Genomic DNA, 25,473 nt, shown 5'->3' on the forward strand with positions numbered 1-25,473 from the left:
GATGCTACGATCAGCAAAAGACAGTAGAGAGCCCCTCACCTCTGCAGGAGTATACCGTACACCCTGCAGCTGTGGACAAGTTTACATCGGGACCACAAAGCGTAGCATCCAGACAAGAATAAAAGAACATGAAAGACACTGCAGACTTGGACAACCTGAAAAATCAGCAGTGGCTGAACATAGCCTAACTCAAACAGGGCACAGTATCTTATTCCAGGACACCAAAATACTGGACAACACTTCCAACTACTTTGTCAGACTGCACAGGGAAGCCATTGAAATTCACAAGCATAAGCAAAACTTCAACAGGAAAGAAGAAACCTTAAGAATGAACAGAGCATGGTTTCCAGTTCTGAAAAACACCAGGCTAACAAAACATTCTATCCCCGACAATAGCCCTGCAGAGAAGATTAGCACATCAAGCACCAATCCATATGCAAAAGAACCTCCTCAGGATACAGTGAAGCCTCCCGCCATTAGCATTCCACACCCTGGGAAACTCTTACAGGATGACTCAGCTCAACCCCACCCCTCCTGAGTAGATACAAATGGCCTACATCTTTTCCACACTGTGACACTGAGAGATCTCTGTCTTTTGGTGCTACACCTCTGAAGATGCCAGCCACAGCTGCTGGCGAAACGTCAGGAACTACAATGCCAAGACCACGGCAATACAGCCCGGAAAACCCACAACAGCCATACATCAATATTGTTAAAAATGCTTATACTATCGATATACATGATCTCATTTTAACACAGATTCGAATACATTTCTAGCATTTGTATATAGCTGGTTGAGATACTTGTATATTCATCTTTGATTTGTTGTGAATTAGAAATAATATTTACTTTAACCCTTCAGAAACATTAATAAAAAGAAAATCCCCCCCCCCAAAAAGTGGAGGAGTGGGGAATCAAGCCCAGTTCTCCAGATTAGAGTCCTGTTGCTCTTAACCCCCATTTCTCCACAAATGCAGCCATGAGCCATATCAGGTTTCCCTGGGGTTGCCTTTAGGGTCAAACAACATGATGGGAGTTCCAATCAAAGAATGCCAACGCCACATACATTTCGACTCTTAAGCAACACATTCTCTCAGTTCTCCATCTGCAATACATAGCCAATAGCGAGATTCAGAATGTTGCTGTAAAGATTACTACAATAATTTACTCAGCAATTTTTCTCAAGCATTACAAAATTATAATGATCTCATGCTGATTTTCTCTGGATTAAAAGTTTAAATTTTATAATTATGATTTTGGATGGTGTGGGTATCCTGGAAGGTGTTTTTTTTTTTAAATTGGAATGTAGTAAATATATCTTAATACATATGGATTAATGCTACCATTCTTTATTGACCTGAACAATTGAATTTTTTTTCCTTAGTGCCCTGCCATCTTATTTTACTGCTCTTCTCCAGACGATTTCTGAAGCCTTCTATTAACGTCATTTTTCTCGCTTGTCACTTTGACTGCTAAACTCCTTGCACTAGCAGTGCATTCAAGTTCTTAGTCATTGCTAAAGCTCTCCTGTTTTCTGATCTAATAAAAATATTTCGGCTGAGTTGCCACTAATATGTAGATGACACTCAGTTCTATCTTGTGCTTTCAGTTGATCCCAGGGAGACTGTGGAAACCATGAACAGGTCCCTGGCAGCAGTTTAGGGATGGACTTGGGCTAGCAAACTGAAACTTAATCTCAACAAAACAGAAGCAATACTGGCGGGGGAAAAGGTTTGACCTAAGAACTGGGATATCTCCTGTTCTAGATGGGGTTGAACCACCTCCCCCTGAATAAGCAGGTTTATAACTTGGAGGTAATGCTGAACCTGGGCCTTCTGTTGGCTAATCAGGTGGCAGCAACTGTCAGGGGTGCCTTTCCCCAACTTCCTGGGTGGGAAAGATGTTGCCACAGTGGTGCATTTATTTATTTATTTGTCTATCAATCAGATTTTTAGACTGCCTCTCCCACGAAACAAAGCCTGAAGTGGTTTACAACATTAAAAACACAAATATTGTAGATAAAAAACTTTAAAAAATCACCACAATTGAGGAGGTCCCACGAGAATACAACCAACAGTAAAACAAACATGACGTTGTAGTATAGATTAATGAGGCATTAACTGGAGGATCTCCCAATAGAAAGGATGATACAGTTTTCAAGTACAACAATAAATACTAGTTTAGATAGCTGTCCTTGCTTAACAAAGTAAATAAAAAGTTCAGAATCTGGAGTGTAATATTGACCTTATTTATTTATTTATTCATATAATCTATATTCCATCTTTCTCACTGATGGGGACCCAAAGTGGCTTTCCTCATTCTCCACTCCTCCATTTTATCCTCACAACAACCCTGTGAAGTAGGTTAGGCTGATTGTGTATGACTGGCTCAAGGTCATCCAGCGAGCTTGCATGACAGAATGGGGATTTGAAACCAGGTCTCCAAGATACTAGTCTGACACTCTAACCACTATACCACATTGGCTCTACTGGGTCTAAAAAAAGGTAAAGGTAGTCCCCTGTTCAAGCACCAAGTCATTACTGACCCATGGGGGGATGTCGCATCACGACATTTTCTTGGCAGACTTTTTGTTATGGGGTGGTTTGCCATTGCCTTCCCCAGTCATCTACACTTTTCCCCCAGGAAACTGGGTACTCACTGGGTCTAGTGAATAAAATATAACACGATTAAAAAGTATCTCTTACTGACCCAACTTTGGTTAGCTTAAGAGTGTACATATAGCATTTGTCAGGCAAAATGGAAAATGTAAGAATAAATAAAATAATGAACAAGTACAGAAAGTTCTTGCCATGAATACAAATGCAACCATCACCTTTGTTATTCTCAGAAAAGGAAGCTATTTGCAGAAACTGAACATGAAGCCATCAGGTTGCAACCAACTCATGGCAACCTCTTCCATGGGGCATTTCAGGCATGAGATGGGCAGGTGGTTTGCCATTGCCTTCCTCCACACAGCAACCCAAGTCTTCTTGGTCTTCCCATCCAAGTACTAACTGTGGCTGACTTACTTAGCTCCCAGACACTGATGACCTCAGGCCAAGCTGGGCTAATCAGGCTGAATCTGAATAATGCTTAAATGGCAACTGACAATAGGAGGCATATCAACAGAAATATACCTTTCAATTTCAATGTATTAAAGGCAGTAAATCCTTTAGACAGCAAGACAACAATAAATAAAATCCAGGTGCCTCAAGGTTCTTTTGATGTTTTATTCTTTTTAAACACATTCCCACCCCTGCCCAATACACATATTTCAGGAAGCCATTCTGAAACTCAAGATTTTTACATAGAGTTTAAGATGTAGCTTAAGAGTTGCTATTCAAAGGAATGTACTCTTCCACCAGTTATATAAACAACAACACTAGATCAAGGTTTTGAAAGCCTCAAGAGAAACTTTATGGATTGTATTTCAGTTATAATTTCTATAAATAAGTCAATGTTGCAGAGAGGGAAGACTGCATCAATGCAATCCTAAGCAGAGTTACATCCTTCTAAACCCACTGACTTCAATGGATTTAAAAGGGTATAACTTTGCTTAGGACTACTCTGTAAAATAAGAATCATGTATACTTACCAATATTGCTGTATCTTCCTCTCCAGCTGAATGATATGCCAGACCCAAACAGAAGGCAGCTTCTGCCTCCATATTCTTGTTGTCCGCTAAATGAGAAGGAGACTTACAATTATTATTATACTTTTTTAAAAAATAGACTATAGCTAACTGTACTAGTTAGCTAGTTTTTAGCATTATGGTTTTTCTTAACATCTGTTTATTTATCTTGATATAAGTATTTTATTACTTTCAGGAGGAAAAACCTATAAACAACTCTATAACATAGTATGTATTACTTGTTTTTTAGATCGTGGAGCAGCAAGCAAAGAAGGCTGAGATAGAATTATGTTGCCAGGAAGGTGGTATGCTCCCTGACCTTAGGAAAAGAGGGAAAGCTCAAGGAGGGGAAGTGCTTTAAGTTTTTTTGCCCACTGTCCTGAAAACCACAAAACCTGTCCTTACTCCAAACACATGAGTAGAGTATCATGTACCATTCCCAATTAGTTCTTGATTATTGAACCCCATTCCCACAGCAGTGACAATAACGTTTCCTGAAACATTTTTAAAAATTCACTGAGCGGAAGTGCATAAATGTCCTCCAACAGTTAACGTTTTAAATAGTATTCAGCTTTAAAGTGCTGAAGAACACATTCTTCTGTGGGGAGATCCGACAGAACAAATCTCAAGAGAAAACCATCTTTGTATTGAAATGGAATTAGAATATACTGCCTAAAGCATGATTCCTATTCATGGAATTTATCCCAAGTACAGTGTTTGTAATACTCCACACATGTTGCAGCCATAAGAGAATCACTGCCATTAAGCAACCCCCAAATGGGTACATGGGTGGGCGAGATAGAATGGAGTGATGGAGCCCAACCTGCTTTCAGAATCAAATTTTACTAGTGTTAAAGTCACAAAGCACATTACTTTCTCCAGACCAAGGACATCTTTACAGTAAAATGAGTATTCAACACATTTACTACAGGCCAAATCACAAAATTCTTTTCTTACAATTAAGCTTTGGAATTTATGTGTAAGAAACCCAAAGAGGTGTAATAATTTGCCAGCTCTAAGATACAGATCTTATTTTCATAATTAGCTAACAGCTTGGCCAATATGTAGTGTTAGTCAAGTAGCAGTGAATAATCAGTGAACTACAACCAAAAATGTTGCCAGTGACCTTACTTCTGATTATGGTCTCATTGTTTTACCACAGTACTCCCAGAAGACTGCATTTTTGGAGTTAAAAGCTTTCAAGAAATAAATGGATTCCTAGTTGTCAGCAAGTAGGTACTTCTGTTTTACAACAAGATTTAGAAATATATTGATAGCATTTGTCTTGAATTTCATAGAAAATAATCATCAAACACTTGGCGATGTTTTTTACTTTACTCCTGGGAAAGCAAGGCCTGCACATTAAAGAAAGAAATGCAGGAGTGTTATTTTCTACCCACCTTCTTTTGCCATTTCAAAAGCTTTTATTAGAGTTTTGATGGCCTGTTGGTGTTCTTTATTTTGTAGCATTTTGTCTGCTAGTAATGTGTAAATCCTCCAGAGATGCTCACAGGCTAACGTATTAAGAGTCCGGCCTGTCTCATCTTTCCATATTCGCCCCACTGTCAAGTGATAGAATGCTTCATAATGTTCTGCAGCTTTCAGGAACTGACCTGAAGAACACAAGTCAGTCATAATTATGAGAAATGTACTTTACAAAATATTCTGAAAAAAACTTATCATCAAATAATCCCCGTAGCATATTATGTACTGATTAAAGGTATCATATTTTATAATAAAGCAGTAGAAGTTATTAAAGACTGAAAATATTTCAAAAGCCCACTCCCAAAACATAAGAAAGAGGTAAGCGCATAGAATACTGAAGCATAATATTCCCCACTAGAGCAGCATTATATAAAACAGGATATTTGGTTTGTAAATATGCTGACATTAATGGTTTGGACTGGCAAGCGATACTTACAGAAATTGCAAATAAAAATTATTTCTGGGGCAAATACATTATTTAAAAGATTATTTAAATAAATTCATGTTTCTCTAAAAATCTATTGAGCAAGATCAACACGTCAATGATCATCACTCTCTCGAATGCCTTCACTCTTGAGGCTCACTTTCCCTACTGTCATTGAAGCACAAGGCCAATTTTTTTTTTACCCAGACTTTTAACGCAAGCTCTTTCTCATGCTTTTTCAGCTGGTTGCTTTATGACCTGCATACTGCTGTTTTTATCACTACTGTTGCCTTGAAAACAGGGTTGCCCTTACCTGTAACTGTTGTTCATTGAGGTCTTCTGTGCAGGCACACATGGGACTGCCTTTGTGCAGGCCTGCCAGCTGGAGGATTTTGTAGCTAAAATTTCCACTAGAGGGCATTTGGTGCTTCCCAGGGCGCAGGCACAGCTGTTTTCCCACCAAAACAACCTACTCCCGGGAGGCGTGGCACCCTCTACCCTCAGATCCTCTTGCCGCCGCACTCCTCAGAAGATGAAGAGCATCAGTGGGGAAGAAGGGAGGGTATGTGTGCCTGCACAGAAGACCTCAATGAACAACAATTACAGGTAAGTGCAACCCTGTTTTCATTGTTGGTCTCTTGTGCCATCCCACATGGGAGATTAACAAGCTTCTTACCCAGGCAGTGGAGTTGTTCTCCAGCGGAAGATGGACTGTAAGACAGTTGTGCCCACTGTCATCTCTCGTCTATCAAGGACAAGAGATGGTGTACTGTCTCACAAAGGTGTCTGCCGACGACCAGGTCACCACCCTGCATATGTCCAGTAGAGAAACTCACTCTCAGGAATGCTGTCAACGTCGCCTGCAACCTTGCGGAATGTGCGTGCACATCTAGTGGGCAAGGTAAGTTAGCCTTTTTATAACATCACCTAATAGTCTGTACCACCCATTGTGCAATTGTCCGAGTGCTCGCTCCCTTCCCTTTCTTGGGCCCCGCATAACAGATAAACAACTATCTATCCAGAAGGTCTTTGTCCAATCTAAGTAAAATAGTATCCTCCTCCTCACATCTAGTGTGTGAAGAGCCTTTTCTGCTTCATCCACAGGGTTTGGGGAAAAAAACTGGGAGTGATAACTCTTGTGTCACATGGAATCTCGACACTATCTTGGGTAGGAATTCCAATCTAGGTCTCAGAATCACTTTTTCATTATGTATTTTATACTGTTTTTTGGTCATAAACAAGCGGAAGTTTTTAACAAAAGGAGAGACTGAAGATAGTTTTATCTTTCAGGATTTATTATCCGCAGAGTATGATAACAGTTTTAACTAAATCTGTTCTCCCTTTCTTTTTATGTAGATAGGAACTGTGGTTTGTTTATGTGATCTTTTTCTTGCTGGTCATTTGACTGTAATAATAAATTTGAATTTGAATTATGTATTTTAAGGTAAAGTTGATCTACTGATAATGCAGCTAAGCTCGCTGGACCCTCCGAGCTGACATTATAGCAATCAGCATTGCCACTTTCATGGAATGGTCCCTTAGGTGACATGTGGCTAGGAGTTCAGAGTCTTGACATCAATTTGGTCAACACTAACTGTAGGGACCACTATGGCACTATCTTCCCCTGTTGAGAAGATAGTGCCACAGTGGTCCCTACAGTTAGTGTTGACCCTTCATGAATAGTTAGTAGGCCCTTCATGAACAGTTTCATGGCGTAATGAGAAAACACTGTTCGTTTGTCAACAGGCATGTGGAAGGCTAATATAGCTGCTAGGTAACCTTTACTGATGAAACAGAAAGTCCTTTGTTCTTTAGTTCCAACAAAAATTCTATAACCATAGCAAGGGGACAAGTATACAGGTCAACCCCTTTCTTGGCCACCCACTCTACAAATTTTCCTCACTTGTAATCATACGACTGTCTAGTGGATAGTCTCTTGTCGTTCAGTATTACTTCTGCCACTCTAGCTGATAAATGTCCTACTGTCTCAGAAACCATGCCATCAGTTTGAGTTTGTTTACAGCATGGTGGAGAATCCCCGGCACAGGATCAGGTCTGGTTCTCTGAGATGTTGGAAGGTCTGATTGATCATTTGATACATTCAATGGAACCAGGGTTGCCTAGGCCAGAAAGGTGTCACTATTATGGCCGTTGTCCCTTCTGCCTGCATCTTGCTTGCCATCCTTGATATCAGATGCATTGCTGGGAAGGCATAGAAAAGGCTTCCAGACCATGTTATTTGGAACGCGTCCCCTAGAAAGTCTGGTTCTAAGCCCCCTCTGGAACAAAACAGTGGGATCTTCTTGTTTGCCTTGGTAGCGAATAAGTCTATGTCCAGTGAACCCCGTTCTGTGAATACTAGTCTGATATAACAGCCCCTGATAGACCACTTGTGTGTATTTGTTTTGATCTTGCTCAGCCTGTCTGCAATGGTGTTTTCTACTCCTGGGATTTGTATTGCTTGCAAGTGTACACCATGTTCTACAGCCCATTCCCAAAGGGCTATGGCTTCTAGACACAAAGGACGAAACGTCGTTCCCCCTTGTTTGTTCACATAGAACATAGCTGTGCTGTTGTTTGTTAACACCTGTACATTCTTGACCCTTACCGCATCTGAGAAGGACATTAAGGTAAAACGGATCACCCTTAACTCCAGTGTATTACTATGTAAGGAGAGTTCAGCTCTCGTCCATGTCCATGAGCTGTAAGGCTCCCATAATGTGCACCTCATCCAGCTGTGGATGCATCTGTAGTAAGAGTCACATCCGTACAAACTGAACCAAATGGTATCCCTTCCATTAAATTATCATCCATTAACCAGCAGGTAAGGCTCCTGAGAGCTGCCCTGGGGATATTTAACTTTTCCTGGGGATGTGCTGGGACACAGTAGACCAAAATAAACCAAAGTTGAAATTCTCTCATATGTAATCTGACTAGTGGTATTACTGCTGTAGTAGAGGCCACGAGGCCTAAAAGTGTCTGAATCCATCTAGTGGATTGAAACCTGTGCCTCAGAAACATCCTAACCGTTCTCTTGAGTTTTATGGCCCACAGGTAGGAAAGCCCTATTTAAGGAGGTGTCCAGAATAGCACCTATAAACTGTACCCATGTTGCAGGATCACCTTGGACTTCTTGTGATTTACAATTAGGCCCAGCTCTGAACAGGTATTCAGCATCACGTTTACCTGTCTACGCAAATCTACGCAAATCGCCCTCCGACATGACTGAAACCAACCAGTTGTCCAGACATGGATAAATTGAGCAGCCCAGCGTCCTCAGATGGGCCACAACCACTGCCATACACTTGGAGAATACCCCAAGGGCTGTAGAAAGTCCAAAGGGAAGTACCTGGTCCTGATACATCTCATCTGCACAGATGAACCTTAAGTACCTCCTGTGGAAAGAATGAATAGAGATGTGAAAATATGCATCTTTCAAATCAATTACTGCAAACCAAGAGTTAGGAGGCAGTAACATCATCATTACATTAAGGGTAGTCATCCTAAATTTATGTAGCTTGACAAACTTATTAAGGTTTCTCAGGTCCAGTATGGGTCTAAAACTCCCATCTTTCTTCTCTACTAGGAAACAATTAGAATAAAACCCTAGTCACTCCTGTTCAGAGGACACCTGTTGGACAGCTCCCTTGTCCATAAGGGTCTTTAATTCTACTAGCAACTCAGGCTGCAGCTTGTTAACAGGTTTATCAGGAAGATGCCAACACAGTAAGTAGTCAAATTCAACTTTATAACCATGCTTAATAGTATCAAGAACCCATGCATTGGTGGTGATGAGACACCAGGCACAGAAGTAGGCACTGAGCCTATCACCAAAAAGTGGTTCAGCATCCTGGCGCAGTCAGAATTGTTTCTGACTGTGTTGCTGCTGATCTTTGACAGGTTGTGGCTGAGATCTGTGCCTAGACACGTGATTTTGCTTCCTCTTAGGAAAGCCCCCCTGGCTCATCTGATATGAGCGGTTCTGAGGATACACGTAGTTGCCTGCCATTGTAGTTGGTATTGGGGCTTCTTAGTTGCCTGCTGGGTTGGTAGGAGGGCGCTATAAGATCTAGCAGTCTGTTGGTCCTTTCGCTTCTGCATGAGATAGTAGTCTGTTTTCTTTGAAAATAACAACTTGCCCTCAAAAGGGAGATCCTCCAATTTATTTCTGGTCTCTAAAGGCAGTGCTGTGGACTGCAACCAGGTGTGTCTCCGTAGAATGATTGGCGAAGTCAGGGCTCTGGTTGCAGCATTGGCTGTATTTCTGCCTGCATTTATCTGATGTCTTGCTAAGTGCAAGGCCTCCTCTCTAATTACCTTTGCCAGAGGCTTTTGTTCATCTAGAAGTCTTTTATGAAAGGCGACTGCCTTCCCGCACAGAAAAATCTGGTGCGCGTCCATCATTGCAGTGTAATTGGTGATCTTTATGCCCAGTGCCGCAGACACATATATCTTCCCGCTGATGGCACCTAACTTCCTCCCTTCCTTATCAGAGGGTGTGGAATGTGATCCCTGGTGCTGTTAAGATTACATCTCCTCAGTTACCAAGGATGAGGGTGCATTGAAAGGAAAGGATACAAATTGTCCTTGGTCTTATACAATGCCTCTGTCTTCTTTGTCGTACGTAGGTTAGAGGCTGGTTTCTCACACAGTGAGTTCATAAGTTCCATAAAACCTTCAATGACAAGGAAGGTCACACTGGTTGTGGTACCTGAATACAGATGCTGTAATATCTTATCCTAAGGTTTCAGATCTGAGGACATGACGACAATTTCTAATGCTTTGGCCATCCTTTGAAGTTGTTCTGAATAGGATTTGAAATCATCCGTGGGAGAGACTTTGCCAGTTTCCCCCAGAGCTTCATTTGTTGAAGGGTCAGACGGTCCACTTGGGCTAGCTTCCTTTTTATATAGACCTGGTTCTGTCTCCTGCAGTTGAAAGGCCATTGCCAAGCCCTAAATGGAATGAGGCCTCCTCATATGGTCTGAATAGGATCCGTGAGAAAAAACAGACTCCGTATGAAAAGGCTCATTGATGTCTACATCACAGTGTATTGGTACCTGTTGGCAGTACGTTGGAGAGCATCCCTGCAAACAGCATCGCTGTCAGGCTATGGATGATTGATATGGCAGCTAGATCCCTGGATCATTGCAGCAAGACACAGGTTCCTGGTTAAATGGCTTTTTATTGAGAAATCAGATCATTTCCATATACAGGTCCAGTTTACTTAGAAGCAAGAAAGCCTCCAAGCAGTACAGCTTCCTTGAAAGGAATAGAGGCTTGAGGAAAGTACAGGTCTAAATACTCAAACATTTCCCTCCTCCCTAACCCACCAGTTTTGAGTGGGAAGAAGTCTGGGAACTTTTGCTGGAGTTTATACATCAGCTAAACAAGACAGAAAGAAACGGTAACATTTCAGATACTACAAGGTCATTTTGGTGAGCTTCAAAGAGATTACACAGCTGTGTTCTCAGGCTGGGAGAGGGAGAAACGAAAGTGATGCATATAGTATTTACAATATGAAATCAAAACACAGTATTAGTAATTAGCATCCCCTAGAACAATGACATGGATGTAGGGATTACAGACACGACAATCGCTCTGAATGAGAATGACTGGCTCTCCCTCAAGTTGATTTGTTTCTCCAGATCGTCCCTTCTTCCTCAGAGGACAGAAGAGAAGGGGATCGGGACCTGGGTGAGCGAGTCCTCGGTAGGTCCAGTGTCTCCAAGTCCAAGGAGTGCCAGTCCATCAGGGGCTTGGCTTTACTTGGTTCCTTGCCAATCAAATGCTTAGTCTTAGCCTGCTTCTTCCTCAGGGACTCCGAAGGGGTCAATTCCAATGTCAGATCCGAAATTTGAACCTGTGCCGGTGTAGGTGTAAACACTGCCAGATGGACCAATTCTCTCAACTTTGAACACCGTGTCTGAGATGTTGATGGATCCGAGAGCACAGGTGATTTCTGTTCCAAGTGGCACTTTCGACTCCAACCGGAGTTGGACTGGCTGGACAGTTCCCGAAGAGGAGTTTGGACCCAGGATGTTTTTGGTTCCGATTGAGAGGTCTAGAGTTCTGGGACTGGGTTAGGATCTGATTGGCCCGCTGTGCTGTCAGACGGATTTGTCTTAGCGGTTTTATGCTGTGGGCTCACAACCACCAGCGGCTTCTCCCAAAGGGCTGCTTTCAAGTGGGAAGCCCTGGCAGATCTTACAAGTCTGGGTGTTGCGCCCCTCACTCAAGCAGAGAAGACAGAGTGAATGCTCGTCTGTTTTGGCTATCTTAGTGTTGCACTTGGAACGTTTTAAAAAGAGTTTTCTCCACCATAACTCACTGCAATCTCTCTTCTAGTAGGACATAAAGAAAAACGCACCGACTCACGAGTACCTTCACGCTACTGAACCTCTCACACCAGCGGTAAAAGAGGAACTGAGGGTAGAGGGCACCACACTTCCTGAGAGTAGGCTGTTTCAGCGGGAAAAAAGCCGTGCCTGTGCCCTGGGAGGCATCAAGCGCCTTCTAGTGGAAATTTTAGCTACAAAATCCTCCGGCTGGCAGGCCTGCGCAAGCGCAGTCCCATGTGGGACGGCAGAGAAGACCGACAATGAGCATCTGGTTCTTCACTGAGGTTTTATCAACAATTTTGTGGCTGGTTTTCAATATTCTATTGATATTTTTATCATTTATGTATTATGCTTTTATTGTTTTCACTTTGTTAGCTGCTATGACAGATTCAGCATAAAAATGTTAGGATTGCCAAATGCTGCATCCAGCAAGTAGCAGGTAAAGGCTTGAAACAGCAGCAAGGAGGAGAGGATGATTGACAGGTCCCTTCCTCCTGTGGCTAGCCAGAGAAAGAATGGCAGTTGGCAACAGAATAATGAGCTTACGGTTGGTGCTAACAGAAGGAGGGGTTGACAGAGCAAACTGAATAGTGAAAATTGGTGCTTAGCATCTGAACAGAGAGGGTCAAACCGAAAGTCTTCTGTCTGAGGAAGAAAGGGAAAGGTGTACCCTTACTGTGAAAAAACAGAGTTTATAAAGCACTTTTAGTTCAAGTACTAAAGTGGGACAGCCAGCCCTAAATTTTACTGAGACAAAAGAGATCTGGGAACTTGTTGTTGGCTCAGGAAGTGGGTAAAAAGTCTCCCCTTTGACCAAAGGAACAGGGTCAGGCCTTTTTTTCTGCCAGAACACACCGGAACAGTGTTCTGGCAGCTCTGCAAAATTGTCACGTGTTCAGGTGGCCCTGACCAGCTTGTGAGCTGTGGGAAAGGAGCTCTTAAACCCCTGCTCTTCAGCTGTTTGGGGGAAGCCTCAAAGGGGCTTTAAACTTCAGCTGAGAGGAGGGAGATTCCCTTCTCCCACCTGACGCCTCCCTTTCTTTCTCTTTCCATGTCTTTCCTTCTTTCCCTTCCTTCCTTCCTTTCCCTTCCGTCCCCTTTCCTCCCTCCCTCTTTCTCTCTCCCCCCACCCCCCCAGTGGGGCGAGCGAACCGTGCGTGATGACATCACTTCTCAGAAGTGACATCATTGCATGGTCCTGGGAGCATGTGCACATCATTGCATGGTCCTGGGAGTGCGTGCACTTTCTTAAAGTACAATCTTAAGCATGTGTACTCAGAAATAAATCCCACTGAGTTCAATGGGACATCCTAGTGAGCATGCTTCAGACTTGGGTGTGTAACCTACCCCTCCAAATTCAATAAATTCATTTTTTTTACCAAATCTGAGATAAAATTCAAAATCCTCCAAATTCTGAATTGATAATCTAATTCGGTTCGGGTATTTCCGAAAAATTCAGCCATTGTTTTCTATGGGAAAATTACTCTAGGAGCTATCTGGTGGGCTGGAAGAGTAATTTTTCAACCAAACTTCATTAAATTTGGAAAAAGCCTACTCTTCATTGCCCTCTAAAGATCCCTCAAGTTTCATGAAGATTGGACCCTGGGAGCCAATTTTATGTGCCCTCAAAGAAGGTGCCCCCAGCCACTCTCCATTATTCCCTATGGGGGGAAATATCTGGGAGCTATCCAGGGGGCTGTTGGGGCAACAGAACCAGTATCATTCTCAGCAGCCAAACACTGGGTTCAGCCAGTGGGGAACACTACAGAATAGAACCAAGCAGTACCCAATCACAAGCACAAGGAATTCCCTTGCTTCAGTTTGCTTCTGTTGGGCTAAGTTGCAACAGTGTCCCTTGCTTCAGTTTTGTTTGGGTGGAATAGATATGATTGTCTGATGTGGTGCTGGTTTCCTTCCTTCACTTTGTTTCTAGGGAATTTCCATTTCTAGGGGGACTCTATTTCTGTGCTTCAGTTTGATTCTATTGGGCTTTCTCTGGGATGAGCTCTGCTTGTATTTGAAAGTGTGCCTTGGGTATGGCATCCTTGCCCCAGTGCAATGGGAGTCAGCTTTGTCTTCTTCCCCATATGAAACAATAGTGTGGCAGGGGGCAGCTTGTTCAGGGGCTCAGAGAACTGATCCTTGGGGCCCAATCTTCCTGAAACCTGAGGGTTCATTACAGGACACTCAGGAATAGGTCCCCTATTTATGGTTTGCATGAAAAATGCCACCCCCAGCCCCTGGATATCCCCCAGATATTTTCCCCACAGGGAATCATGGAGATTGAGTGGGGGCTCCTTCTTTGGGGACCCATAAAATTGGCCCCTGGGATCCAATCTTCATGAAACTTGGGAGTTCTTTAAATGACCATAAGGAGTAGGTTCCCACCAACTTTGATGAAGTGTGGTTGAAAAATGACCCCTCCAGCCCACTGCATGTCTTCCAGATTGATTTTCCTATAGAAAACAATGCTCAAATTTTACAGACTTTTTAAAAAAAATTGGTAAAAATTCAAGATACCTGATTTTTGATATAGAATACCTGGATTTTACCAAATCAGTCAAAAGTCAGTATTTTAATCTGAATTCCAAACTGAACCTCCCAGTCCTACTTCAGACTGTTGCCTTACTGTGTGATCATAAGCAGAGTTAACCCCTTCAAAGTCAGCAGACTTAAAAAGGCATAACTTTGCTTAGGACGGCACTGATGATTTCCCAAATTGTCTTTGTCATGTTTAAATGAGTAGCAACTGCTCACATGAGTAGCAACTGAAAGAGGCAGACACAATTAATACCACTGGAAATGTCATCTGCTGAGAATACACACATACAATCAACAGGTGCCTATGGATGCCAAGCAACTTGATCATCTGTTCACATAATGTATTTCCTAATCCAAGCAGGTGTTTGGGGACAGCCAGGATGTCTGAGAGTATAAGAAAATGCACCCACAATCTCAGCTTTTTCTGGCTTTCTGAATCATTTGACTCACTCAGTACATCTGGTCAGCTGAGCAGGCACTTGGAGATGATTACCTGTGTGAACAAGCCAGTAATGCAATATCTGAATCAGAAAAAAAGCATGGAGAAATGGAAAAAGAAAAGGAAGTTTTGAACCTGATGCTATAACTTTGCCTATCTTGCTGCATCAGAAAGTTCAAGGAGAAGTTTTCTTTTTTATTAAATGGGAGTGGCCAACTGCAGGGCTTTTTTCTGGGAAAAGAGGTGGTGGAACTCAGTGGGTTGCCCTTGGAGAAAATGGTCACATGGCTGGTGGCCCCGCCCCCTGATCTCCAGACAGAGGGGAGTTTAGATTGCCCTCCACACCGCATGGTGCGGAGGGCAATCTCAGCTCCCCTCTGTCTGGAGATCAGGGGGCGGAGCCACCAGCCATGTGACCATTTTCAAGAGGTTCCGAAACTCTGTTCCCCCGTGTTCCTGCTGAAAAAAAGCCCTGGCCAAGTGAGAAAACAAGTAAAAAACACCCTAAAACTGTTCATTTTTAGAACAAACAGTAAGAACTTTCTCATGAACTTAGGGTACCCAAAACAGCTGTGAAAAATAATTTTTTTCAGATTATCTCACTGTACCATTTTTTGATTAACATTTAAAATTTAGAATTGATTTGTGCTAAATTAGAAAAGCTAATTGAAATGTTAAATACTGCTACTGCAATTGCTTTGCAAGTACCTACTGCTACTGATAATAAGCAATGAAATATTAGAAAAAGATTGAAGCAAGCAACAGAGCACTCCAAAAGCCAAAATGTAGGGTTGTACATTTTCAAAGCTAGCATTAAAAAGGTCACAATTGTTTGCAGTGAAAAGGAGGCTGCTGCTACTAAAGACATATCTAAGTATTACATTTAATAAAATATGAGAAAAATATTTAGAAAAAGATTGAAGAATATTAAGAAATAAGTTATGGAGTACTCAAAAATCCAAATTGTATGGATCTACATTTTTACAGTTAGCATTAAAAAGGTCACAGTTCTTTACGGAGAAAAGGATGAGTGAAGGGAAAACACAAAGTATCTCCCAAATTTTTCTGAAATATCTCAGCATCAAACCAATATATTATTAAACATGCTTAAGCATAATCCTTTCTCTGCTAAACCTTTTTGGATACTAACTTGACTGTAAAAAGAAAATAGGTTTTAATAAATGTTTAAATATCTTAAACATAAACACAATTTATACCATAATTTAAAAGGATCTAGCTATTCAATCTCCCCAAGCAATGTTTTCTAAAATTGTATCAATGGAACATAAATTTGAAATTGAAAAAAAGCACTACTTCTCATACACAACCATGAGTCAACAACAAAAGCTAAAGCATTGCTAAAAATAGTCAGAAAATGTAACAGGGCCCCAGGATACAGCATCAAATTAACAATCAGTAATCAATTCTTTTTTAATAGCTGAAAGGACGTATAACTACGTGTTTCTTTCAATAGGGGGTCTCATTCTAAACAATTATATTAATGCAAACACATCACATTAAAATGAATTAAATATCATAAATCATTCATTTTTCATAGAAACTAGAAATGTGAGTACAAAAGATTTCTGTTATTCTCTTAAACAAGATTATATTTTGAAACACAAGCTAACAGATTGAGTTGATAGAAAACATCCTTTCTGGCCCTTTTTGGGGTGTGTGTGCAAGAATGGGGCAGATGTTAAAAAGTTTGCATGCTATAAATGGAAAACACAATCCACACAAATTGTCTACAGTTTCTGAACAGTATTCTTTTTACATTCATTTTATCTATAGAACAACCCCCAAAGTGTGTATTTTATTAAGTAAGAAATATCTTAGGCAAATACGAACAGAAAAAAGAGAATGTGTAAGATCTCTAACATTTTGCACTATTTTTGAACAGAAAGATTGACTAGATATTAACACAAATGGGTTTAAATGTGAAGCTGCCATAAAAGCAGGCACATAAATGTAATTCTCCCAGACGCTATTTTGATGCACATTTTTGATTCCATGAATATTTTATGAAATGGCCCAAACTAAAGCCATATAACATTCCTGCATTACTGATGCTTGCGCCCGTAAGCTACAAACATTAGAGGCATGATTGAATGCATTAAAATGAACTCATTCAGCAGCACATTGATTACTTGAAGAAGGGGGAAGCAAAAGAAGAGTTACTTCACTTAAGAAAACAGTACACAAATATCAAGTTTCCAATACAGAAAAATAAAGATAGGTGGTTGCATGAATGTTACATTAAATAAGTAAATAAATGCAAATCTGTCTTAGGTCTGTATGTTACCATCTGACATTAATTAGGCAGGCTGTTAATTAGGTCCAAAGATTGCTTTGAGTATTATTCAGGTAATTTAAAATGTCGCAATCTGCAAGATACACTGACTGACCTGTTCTAGCTCCATGTCTCAGCAGTATTGAGAGCAGCTAATTATTTTCTTCTCTACTAGACTTTACAATTTACAGTGAAAGTAAAACAGCTAAAAACAATGGCATAAAAATAACCTGAGAAGTGTATCAGGAACATTTATTCAGCAGCTCTCCTACAGCTAGAAAGCACATTTAATTTTATATTGTTAACCACTGTATGGAAATCTTACAGAAATTAAAATGAAGAGACATAATATTTCATGTACATTACTGTTAAATGTAGAACTACTGGACATTTTGTGGGATTTTTACTGCTCTGTACATACAATCTGTTTCGAATCTATGCTCAGTAGTAATGAAGAAAGAACATCACTTAACTGATAAAGTCTTGAATCAAGTTAACTGATTAAAGTATTTATTTTCCATTTATTCACATGCATAATTAGTGCCATAGAAAGTTCTTATCCACAGTTTTTAATGGTTACTCTAACAACCAAGTCCTTTCCAAATGAATTCAATTTCATATTTCTTGCCATAGCAATAAAATGTCATATTGAATTGGCAGCCCAGGTAATGTTAATCAAAAACTCTTATTAGTAAAATCAAGTGCATACCTTTTAAGTGCATGAAATCAAACTGTGAAACAATACAAAGATGACAAGTTAGCCTTGTGTCAGGGGCAGTTTAGAAAGAAGAACAGTCACCATTATTTAAATATCCATTTACATTATTTAAATAAATAAGTAAATGATGCAGAGGAAGCACTAGGTGGGCAAGATAGGCAGGCAGGTCAAGAGACAACTAGGCTAATATCGTATGGTAGCAGCCTGGTTGTCTCTCAGCAAGTTGCTGCTAAGAGCAAGAAGCCAGGCCAAAGTAGCCAAGGCTTCCTAAAGCCGAAGACTCCATTAACCCCTTGAGTCACCTGCCAATTACTGAGGCATCAAGCAGCTGCACTGGTGACAAACAAGCAAACAAAATACCACGGGGACAATACCATCTTTTTTGGGGAGATCTACCACAGTATTACAGAAAGTAAGATGCTTAGGTCTACTGGCCAGAGTGTCTATTTTATTTCAGAAATACTATCAAATTTGGCCACTGAAAATTGAAGGAAATTAGAGATAACCATCCAGTTCAGCAAATTTAAATCCTTTCGAATTAACTGGGAGAAATTCAATCATGTATCTCTTCTACTATAGACTTAAAGACATGCTTGAAAGTGCTTGCCTTTGACTGCATTGTGCCATATTTATAACATTAGTAATTTCCAGTAAAGTTTTTCTATAGACAATAATCTGACATGTGCTTTACTGCAGTCCCACTGAACAGGCTATCTCTGGAACAGAGCCCTGCCCACTACTGCTAATAAACTTTGTCTTGCCAAAGGTTTACTTTGTATAATAAGAACTGCAGTTTCTAATGGAGGATTCCAAGACCTTGTGAAGCTTTGAAGCAAAAGGTGGGGGGTGATTCAGTTCAGGAAGCTTTGAATGAAGTTTCGTGATCTCAGTACTACTCATTAAGCAGTAAATAATTAAAACACCATGGAAAGAGACAGGTAAAATACAAGCAGCAGTGTCAGTAACAGACTTAAAAGAGAAGAGTAGGAAAATGAATTTTAAAAAAGCAATGAAATAATTCATTTGAAGCTTTAATAAATTTCATTTGCAGCCCTGTTTAAAGATATATTAGACTTTAGGGATGGAACCTAATTATGATCCAAATGGGCACTAGATTTTTTTCTTTAAAAGAGTTTCCTTTTTAGAAGCTAGTCCTGAAGAAACTCAAACTGCTTTCTTAACTCCCTTGAGCTCAAAAAGAGATTTAGGAATTTAGTTTGTGGAATTCCCGCCTCCTCCCGAGTTTCCCTTGAAACTGACTCTTGTGTAATATCAGCAAATGACCTCTTGAAATAAGTGCAGCTCAAAGCATGGCTTGGACATTTAATGGAGGCCAAAAATGGATAAACAATACGGCATGCATACGTAATACATGTATGCACCACCTGAATTTCAGACCTGCACTATCTATGCACCACCTGAATTTGTCCATAAAAAGATCTTGGACTTTGGCTAGAGCTTATGGATCCAAACATGCAATTAACAATATATCTTTTTCATTTAAAATACTATATATACATTATCATATACATATCCGGCAGAATACCTTCACCAAGATGGTCCAGATAGCCTGATCTCATTAGATCTTGGAAGCTAAGCAGGGCTGGCCATGTCAGTGTTTGGATGGGAGACCACCAAGGAAGACTAGGGTCGCTATGCAGAGGCAGGCAATAGCAAACCACCTCTGTTAGTCTCTTGTCTTGAAAACCTCAGCAGGGGTCACCATAAGTTGGCTGTGACTTGGAGTGCATGCTCGCAACAGACAGACATGTTATCTAGTAACATGTTTGCAAATAGTTAATCTAATAATATGTGAGTGAAGACTTTCCAGGAACAGAACATGCATTGGGGAGAAAGACTAGGGGCTGGATCTGGGCTGGATCAGCAATAAATGCTGATTTCCCCTTCCTGCTGCAGATGCCCCTCATGTCAGTCCTCAGGGTTCTGCATCCCTCAGGACCAGCATTTTGTGGAGAACAGTGGGCTGCAGGTGGGGAAGGGAGAGAGGTTTCATTCTGCCACTAGAAAATTTAGTCTGGATCCATACCAATGTGATGTCAAGATCAGCTAAAGGACAGAGGACTGCAGTTCTCCCTCCCAGCAGCCGTACTAGAGATTGCCATTTCCTGTGTTTGTTTCTAGGACTCTATTCAGAGTTGGTAGGTCCCCACAAAAGAGAGACTGAAAAAGCTGGAAACGGAAGTCAGAGGAGTGAGGGAGAGACGAGAAAGGCCTTGAAGAGCAGGCAGGAGTACCCCTCACTTGCTGGGTTTCCAATGAGAAAGGCAATTTTTTTTGCCTTGAACCACTATGACCTGCCGGCAAACTGGTCTCTTAGCTCTTAAGCAGGGAGGGCTGTGCTCTCTCTGGAGGAGATTGAAGTGAAATGCCTGGTATCCACTCCCAAACACCTGGGCTCCTTTCATTTCTTCTGCCTTCCTTTGAGATGATATGCACCAAGGAGAGCATCACGGAGAAAAGCCAAACCAAAACAGCCAGCTGTGAAAACTAACTGCATCACAAGTCAAAGAGATATATCATATACATCATACAATAGCACATTTAAAGGTATAAACCCAATTAAGTTTTAATTTATATGCATTTAATCATATGCCATTCTTTTAGTATCTAATAAAGTTCTCTAGCGCCTAAGCAAATTTTTCTCAATAAAATAGCAGAAGTGGGCTATATGAATTTCAAGCCCACTCAAAGAACCAACAAAACATTCAAACCTTAAAGAGAGAATCTCAGAATAGTAAAGAGCTAGTGCATTCAAACAATTCAAGAAATATATTGTACAAACAGTTTGATTGGTCCTATATGTAATACCAGTTGGCAATACTGGGTGCTGCTATGCAGCGCATCGCAACCCCCTTGGTCTGCAAAAAAAAAAAAATTGGTTCTCGAATCTGAAGTAATTTTTTTCTAATATGGTCTCAAGTAAAGATACCAGGAACAGGGTGGGCGAGTCTCATCACTGTCGAAAATTTAATGCCTGTTCCACCACCAAAATTTTTGCAAGCCTTTGCTTATCATTAGGTTTTAGGTTTAAATATGGGCCTCTCTTTTCCCATAAAAAAGCTGGTAGCGGGCCATGATAGCCTCCTAAGTACCAATTCTAAAGGATAAAGCTGTGGAAGCATAAACCTTTCTACCCAATATGTCTAGTTTTCTGCCCTCCTTATTGACTGGAGCCAAATGGCCCATGCTTTTTGGAGTCCCTTCCCTTGGAGGGTCTCGGTAACAATAGAATTGGTAGGAGGATAAGTAAACAGAAACCTGACCTTTCTTGGTTGTATACATATTATTTATCTTTTTTTGATATCACTGGAGTCAAAGCCGGTCTGGACCACACATCTTTGGTAACATCCAGTGTGCCTTGCATGACTGGATCCAAAGAAACTGGAGCAGAGCAAGTCACCCCAATGTCCAGAGATCTCACCATCTGAACTAATTGCTCTGTGTACAAGCGGAGATCTTCACTTGGGGATACAGCAGAATCCTCAGTAAGGAATTCTGGTGGAGAAGGTTCTGATGAACAATCCAAGCTGACATCAGAATCATCATCAGACTGCATAGTGTGGTTCAACATTGATTCCGGAGCAGCGTTATCTTCTGGTACCATGGCTGGAATCGATGTAGGTTTAGTTTTACCTCTTAGTTCTGACTGAACTGAAACATAAGGGACTTTGTCACAAAGAAGTAATGAAGGGGCCAATACATACCCAGTGAGCCTTCAAAGCCATAAGCATAATAATGGTATGGGGAACTATATGAAGAATAATGGAACCCATGTCTATGGTGAGGAGCCAGTTCCAAGCAATTGTCATTTTCAGATGGAATCGAGGAACCTCTCTGTCTTTCCACAGGTGATATTGGTGAAGACAGCTGTGGAGAAATGGCTGTAGCCAGTTTTACGACTTCAGGAATCTCACTCTCTGAGAGAGAGAGAGAACCAAAGTGGAATGAAGTCTAGCAGTGGGGGACAGAGTTCTCAGAAACTGGGACAGGCTCGATGCAACCAGAGCAGTTGGAGATGAAGAAAATAATTTCTTTCTCTTGTGCAACTCAGAAGTTGATGGCTCATCAACATGTTTTGATTTGAGCTTAGCCTTTTTTGCATGTGGCTCTAACTGGTACTGAGGTGGAACCGACACAGATGCAGCTACAGCCAACTGGTCCTTCTGAGCCATGTTAGGTGCTGAACATGCTGGAGGAACTAAGGAGGCCTGTTCTGGGTGCTATAGTCCTTTATCTGCAGCATTAAGATGGGAGTTGGTAGAGCCCTTCAGGGCTGACTCCCAAAGAACCACTTTAGCTGAGATAACCCTTTCATATTGCCCTTTGGGCATGAATGGCTTGCAGACAGCACACCGCAAGATGTCATGTCCCTCACCCAGACAAATAAGGCTTTTGTTGTGCCTTTCCGATTGGGCCATGCTCGTCCCACAATGGGAACACTCTTGAAGAGGGCCTTTGACACCATGGAATTGAAGGCTCTAATTTGCATATAGAGTGATAGAACTGAGGAGCAGAAAGAAGACACATCCAAGGGGAGGGAGCTGCTTGCCTCGACTTTTATAACCATGCCTGGGGGGAAATAGGCGAAAAGGCTAGGTAAGCATCTTGTGCCTCTAGGAGCTTTGGAATGTCCATGGCTGGCCTGTGCATGCACAGATCCCATGTATGCCTGCACAGAAGATAGGATGATGAACCATTGTTGTCATGGAGCAAATGGAAGATGAGATCAAAATGCCTACTGAAGGAATCTTGGAAACTTCAATTTACAAAATGTGGTGGCACATTGGCGTACAGGCTTAAGTTGCAGAGTACACATTACACCTGTACTACTACAATTTCATCAGTTTCATGTTTCTGTGCCAAATTCAAGACGTTGACACCTACAAAGCCCTTCACAACCTAGGAATCACATACCTGAAGGATCACCTCTCTATATATCAAATCCACATGCCAGTTGATGAGGTACTTTTGATCACTTCATTTGATGGTGATGATAGCAATAGTGTAATGTTATTCATTTTTATATTTGTTAATGTTTAACAGTACTTTTTATTCTGCTTTTATTACATGTATATGTTACAGCCATTTTAGAGAATTTGGGGTTGCAACGGGTAAATAAGTATTAAGCATGTGCCTGTAGCAGCAGCACCTCCTCCCTTCCATTCTTTTCTTCTACTAAGGAGAAGAGCTAGACACATATCTGTAGGTGTAGGGAACCCAAATAAATGGTCAGAGCCTGAACGGGATGGAATTCAGATATGAACTGAAAGATAACAGCCACATCTTCAGTCGCCTGCCACGAATCTAGCAGATTAGGCCTAAAATGATACAATGTTTTCACTGCACAACTTATACATTTATCTTTTCTATAATAAGTAATTTTCAACTATGGTCTTAGGAATGTTAACACTATGGATTCGTTTTCGTTTTCGCGGCCATGTCGGACGCTCCTCTCGGCAGGTCCGAGAAGAAGCAGCCGAGCAGCCTGACCGGGCGGCTGATCTGCAAAGGTTAGCCCCCAGGGCTCCCAGGGAGGGAGTCTGGGTCTGGGACGCGACGGGAAGAGCCCTCTGGCAGATCGAGGCAGGGGGTAAATTGCCTGTTTGTCCCTATGGAGGCCGGCAGACATGCGTGGCACCTTGTGTGCTGCCGGGCCATGGAAAACGGCAAAGAACAGGATTAGGCGGAAGCCTGTAAGTAAGCGAATCCCTTCTGTTACTACAAGCGCATTTGAAGGAGTGGTGGGATCTGAAGTTTAGAAGATTCGGATTTCCCCCCCCTCGCAGAGTCTCAGAAGATTGGCGGTCCCCCCCCCCTAAAATGGCAGCAAAAAAGCAGAGTCCTGCTTTGGGCAAGTCAGTTTCGGCTGCCCTGCAGGGAAGAGGCGAGTCGCTTGAGGAACTGGTGAAAAGATCGGTTATCGAAGCCATAAAACCCTTTGTTGACAAGCTGAATGAAACAGATCAAAGGGTGGGCTTAATTGAGAGCGATGTGAAAGCCATCATGGAAGTAGCGGGGGGGGCAGAGAAGTCTGCTCGGGAAAATGCGTCACTTATGAGAGCAACGAACAAGGAGCTAAAGTTGGTGGAAAACCAGCTGATTGGGCTGCAAGTGGAGCGAACACAGACCATTTTGCGTCTCCAGAATGTTAAAGAGGAGGAAAACGAGGATTTATGGGATCTTGCCTCGGAACTTTTAGCGACACCCGCGAGGGCAACTAAAGAAGAAGTAAAAAGCGCCATTTTGGGAGTCCGTCGGGTATCTTCAAAATATGCAATGAAGCGGCAGCTGCCTCGCGAGATTGTTATTGAGTTCTCATCCAGGAGGGTCCGGGACAATATCCTATATAACTCATATAATACGGAGTTGGACTTTCTGGGAAATAAAGTCAAGATACTGAAAGACGTTCCATTTTTAGTCCGGAAGAGAAGGTTTAAGTATAAAAAGCTGGCAGCTCTTTTGAGGGAACGTGACATAAAGTGCAAATGGCTACTTCCGGAAGGAATCGGGTTTAGTTATAAAGACCAAGCTTACAAGATTAATTCGGAAGATCAGCTAAGGGATTTTGTGGACAAAAATCCAGAATTTGGGCCAGACACCAAGCAAAAAGAAGAAGATTTGAAGCCTGAAGGGAGGGGGGAGGCAACGAGCGCTGCGGCTGTAGCTGCTCAGAGAGAACTGCGTCCGAGGCCCAGGGGGGGGGGAGATTTAATTTGAACTGTAATTTGTATTTTGTAAGATCAACCATTCCATCATTACTTTATTAAGCTGTTTTCTTTAATTATGGCAGTATGAAGGGAAAGCATTGAAGTGTAGTGTTTAGTGTTTGTGAGTTGCCTTCCCCATTTTTCCACCCCCCCTTCCCCCTCTTTTTTTTTCTCTCCCTTCTTTCCCTCCCCTTGTACTATTGTAGTTTTTAGTAGTTTATTGTTCTAGATGTTAAAATAAAAAATTATTAAAAAAAAAAGGAATGTTAACACTATGTTAACACAATAAAAAGAATTACAAACATTGTGATGGTTTTTGAGTAGTAAGCCGAAAAAGCATGCAATCTGGGCTGATTCAACTGTATCAGAACATACCCAAGTGACTAGCTTAGCAAAGATTTCTCTAACATCAGCCCAAATGAAAGTTTTGTTTAATGCAAAGTATGTTTTCCTATATTAAAAAAATTTAAACCTATTATTTAATACGAAGGAAATAGTGATACACATGAATTTTCCATGACAAATCCTTTACATCTGTTCAATTCCTAATGAAGTACAGCCCTTGCATATATTTCTAGCCTAGTTAAGATTAAAAGGATAACCAAATACTTAGTATACATACTGTTTTGTCATGTCCCATACCACACCATTTGTAGATTTCAATATATTATTAATCTAAACTGGAGATACAAATAATCATTGTGGAATCAATTCAAGTTCATAACTGTCAGTTCAATATCTATAGCAATACATTATTTCAATGTAATAAGATTACATCCTTTATCTGGAAAAAAATCCTGTGCTTCCATGGGATGAACTGAATTATCTAATAAGTCTTTCAATCACTCTGCTCTTCAAGCTTGTCATTTTGGA

The 25,473-nt window shown here is 41.3% G+C and overlaps 1 protein-coding gene across 5 annotated transcripts in view; it reads right to left on the reverse strand.

Moving 5' to 3' along the window:
• The window catches only part of TTC29 (tetratricopeptide repeat domain 29), a 267,221-nt gene that overhangs the window by 195,373 nt on the left and 46,375 nt on the right, over positions 1-25,473 (reverse strand). For all 5 annotated transcript variants that reach the window (XM_054990580.1, XM_054990579.1, XM_054990577.1 and 2 more), the window contains 2 exons: positions 5,032-5,244; positions 3,596-3,681 (listed from right to left, as the gene is read on the reverse strand). In XM_054990580.1, the coding sequence (XP_054846555.1) occupies positions 3,596-3,681; positions 5,032-5,244 (299 nt within the window). The remainder of the gene's footprint in view (positions 1-3,595; positions 3,682-5,031; positions 5,245-25,473) is intronic.

This window comes from Eublepharis macularius, chromosome 10 (genome assembly GCF_028583425.1).
Source record: "Eublepharis macularius isolate TG4126 chromosome 10, MPM_Emac_v1.0, whole genome shotgun sequence".
NCBI classification, from domain to species: Eukaryota; Metazoa; Chordata; class Lepidosauria; order Squamata; family Eublepharidae; genus Eublepharis; species Eublepharis macularius.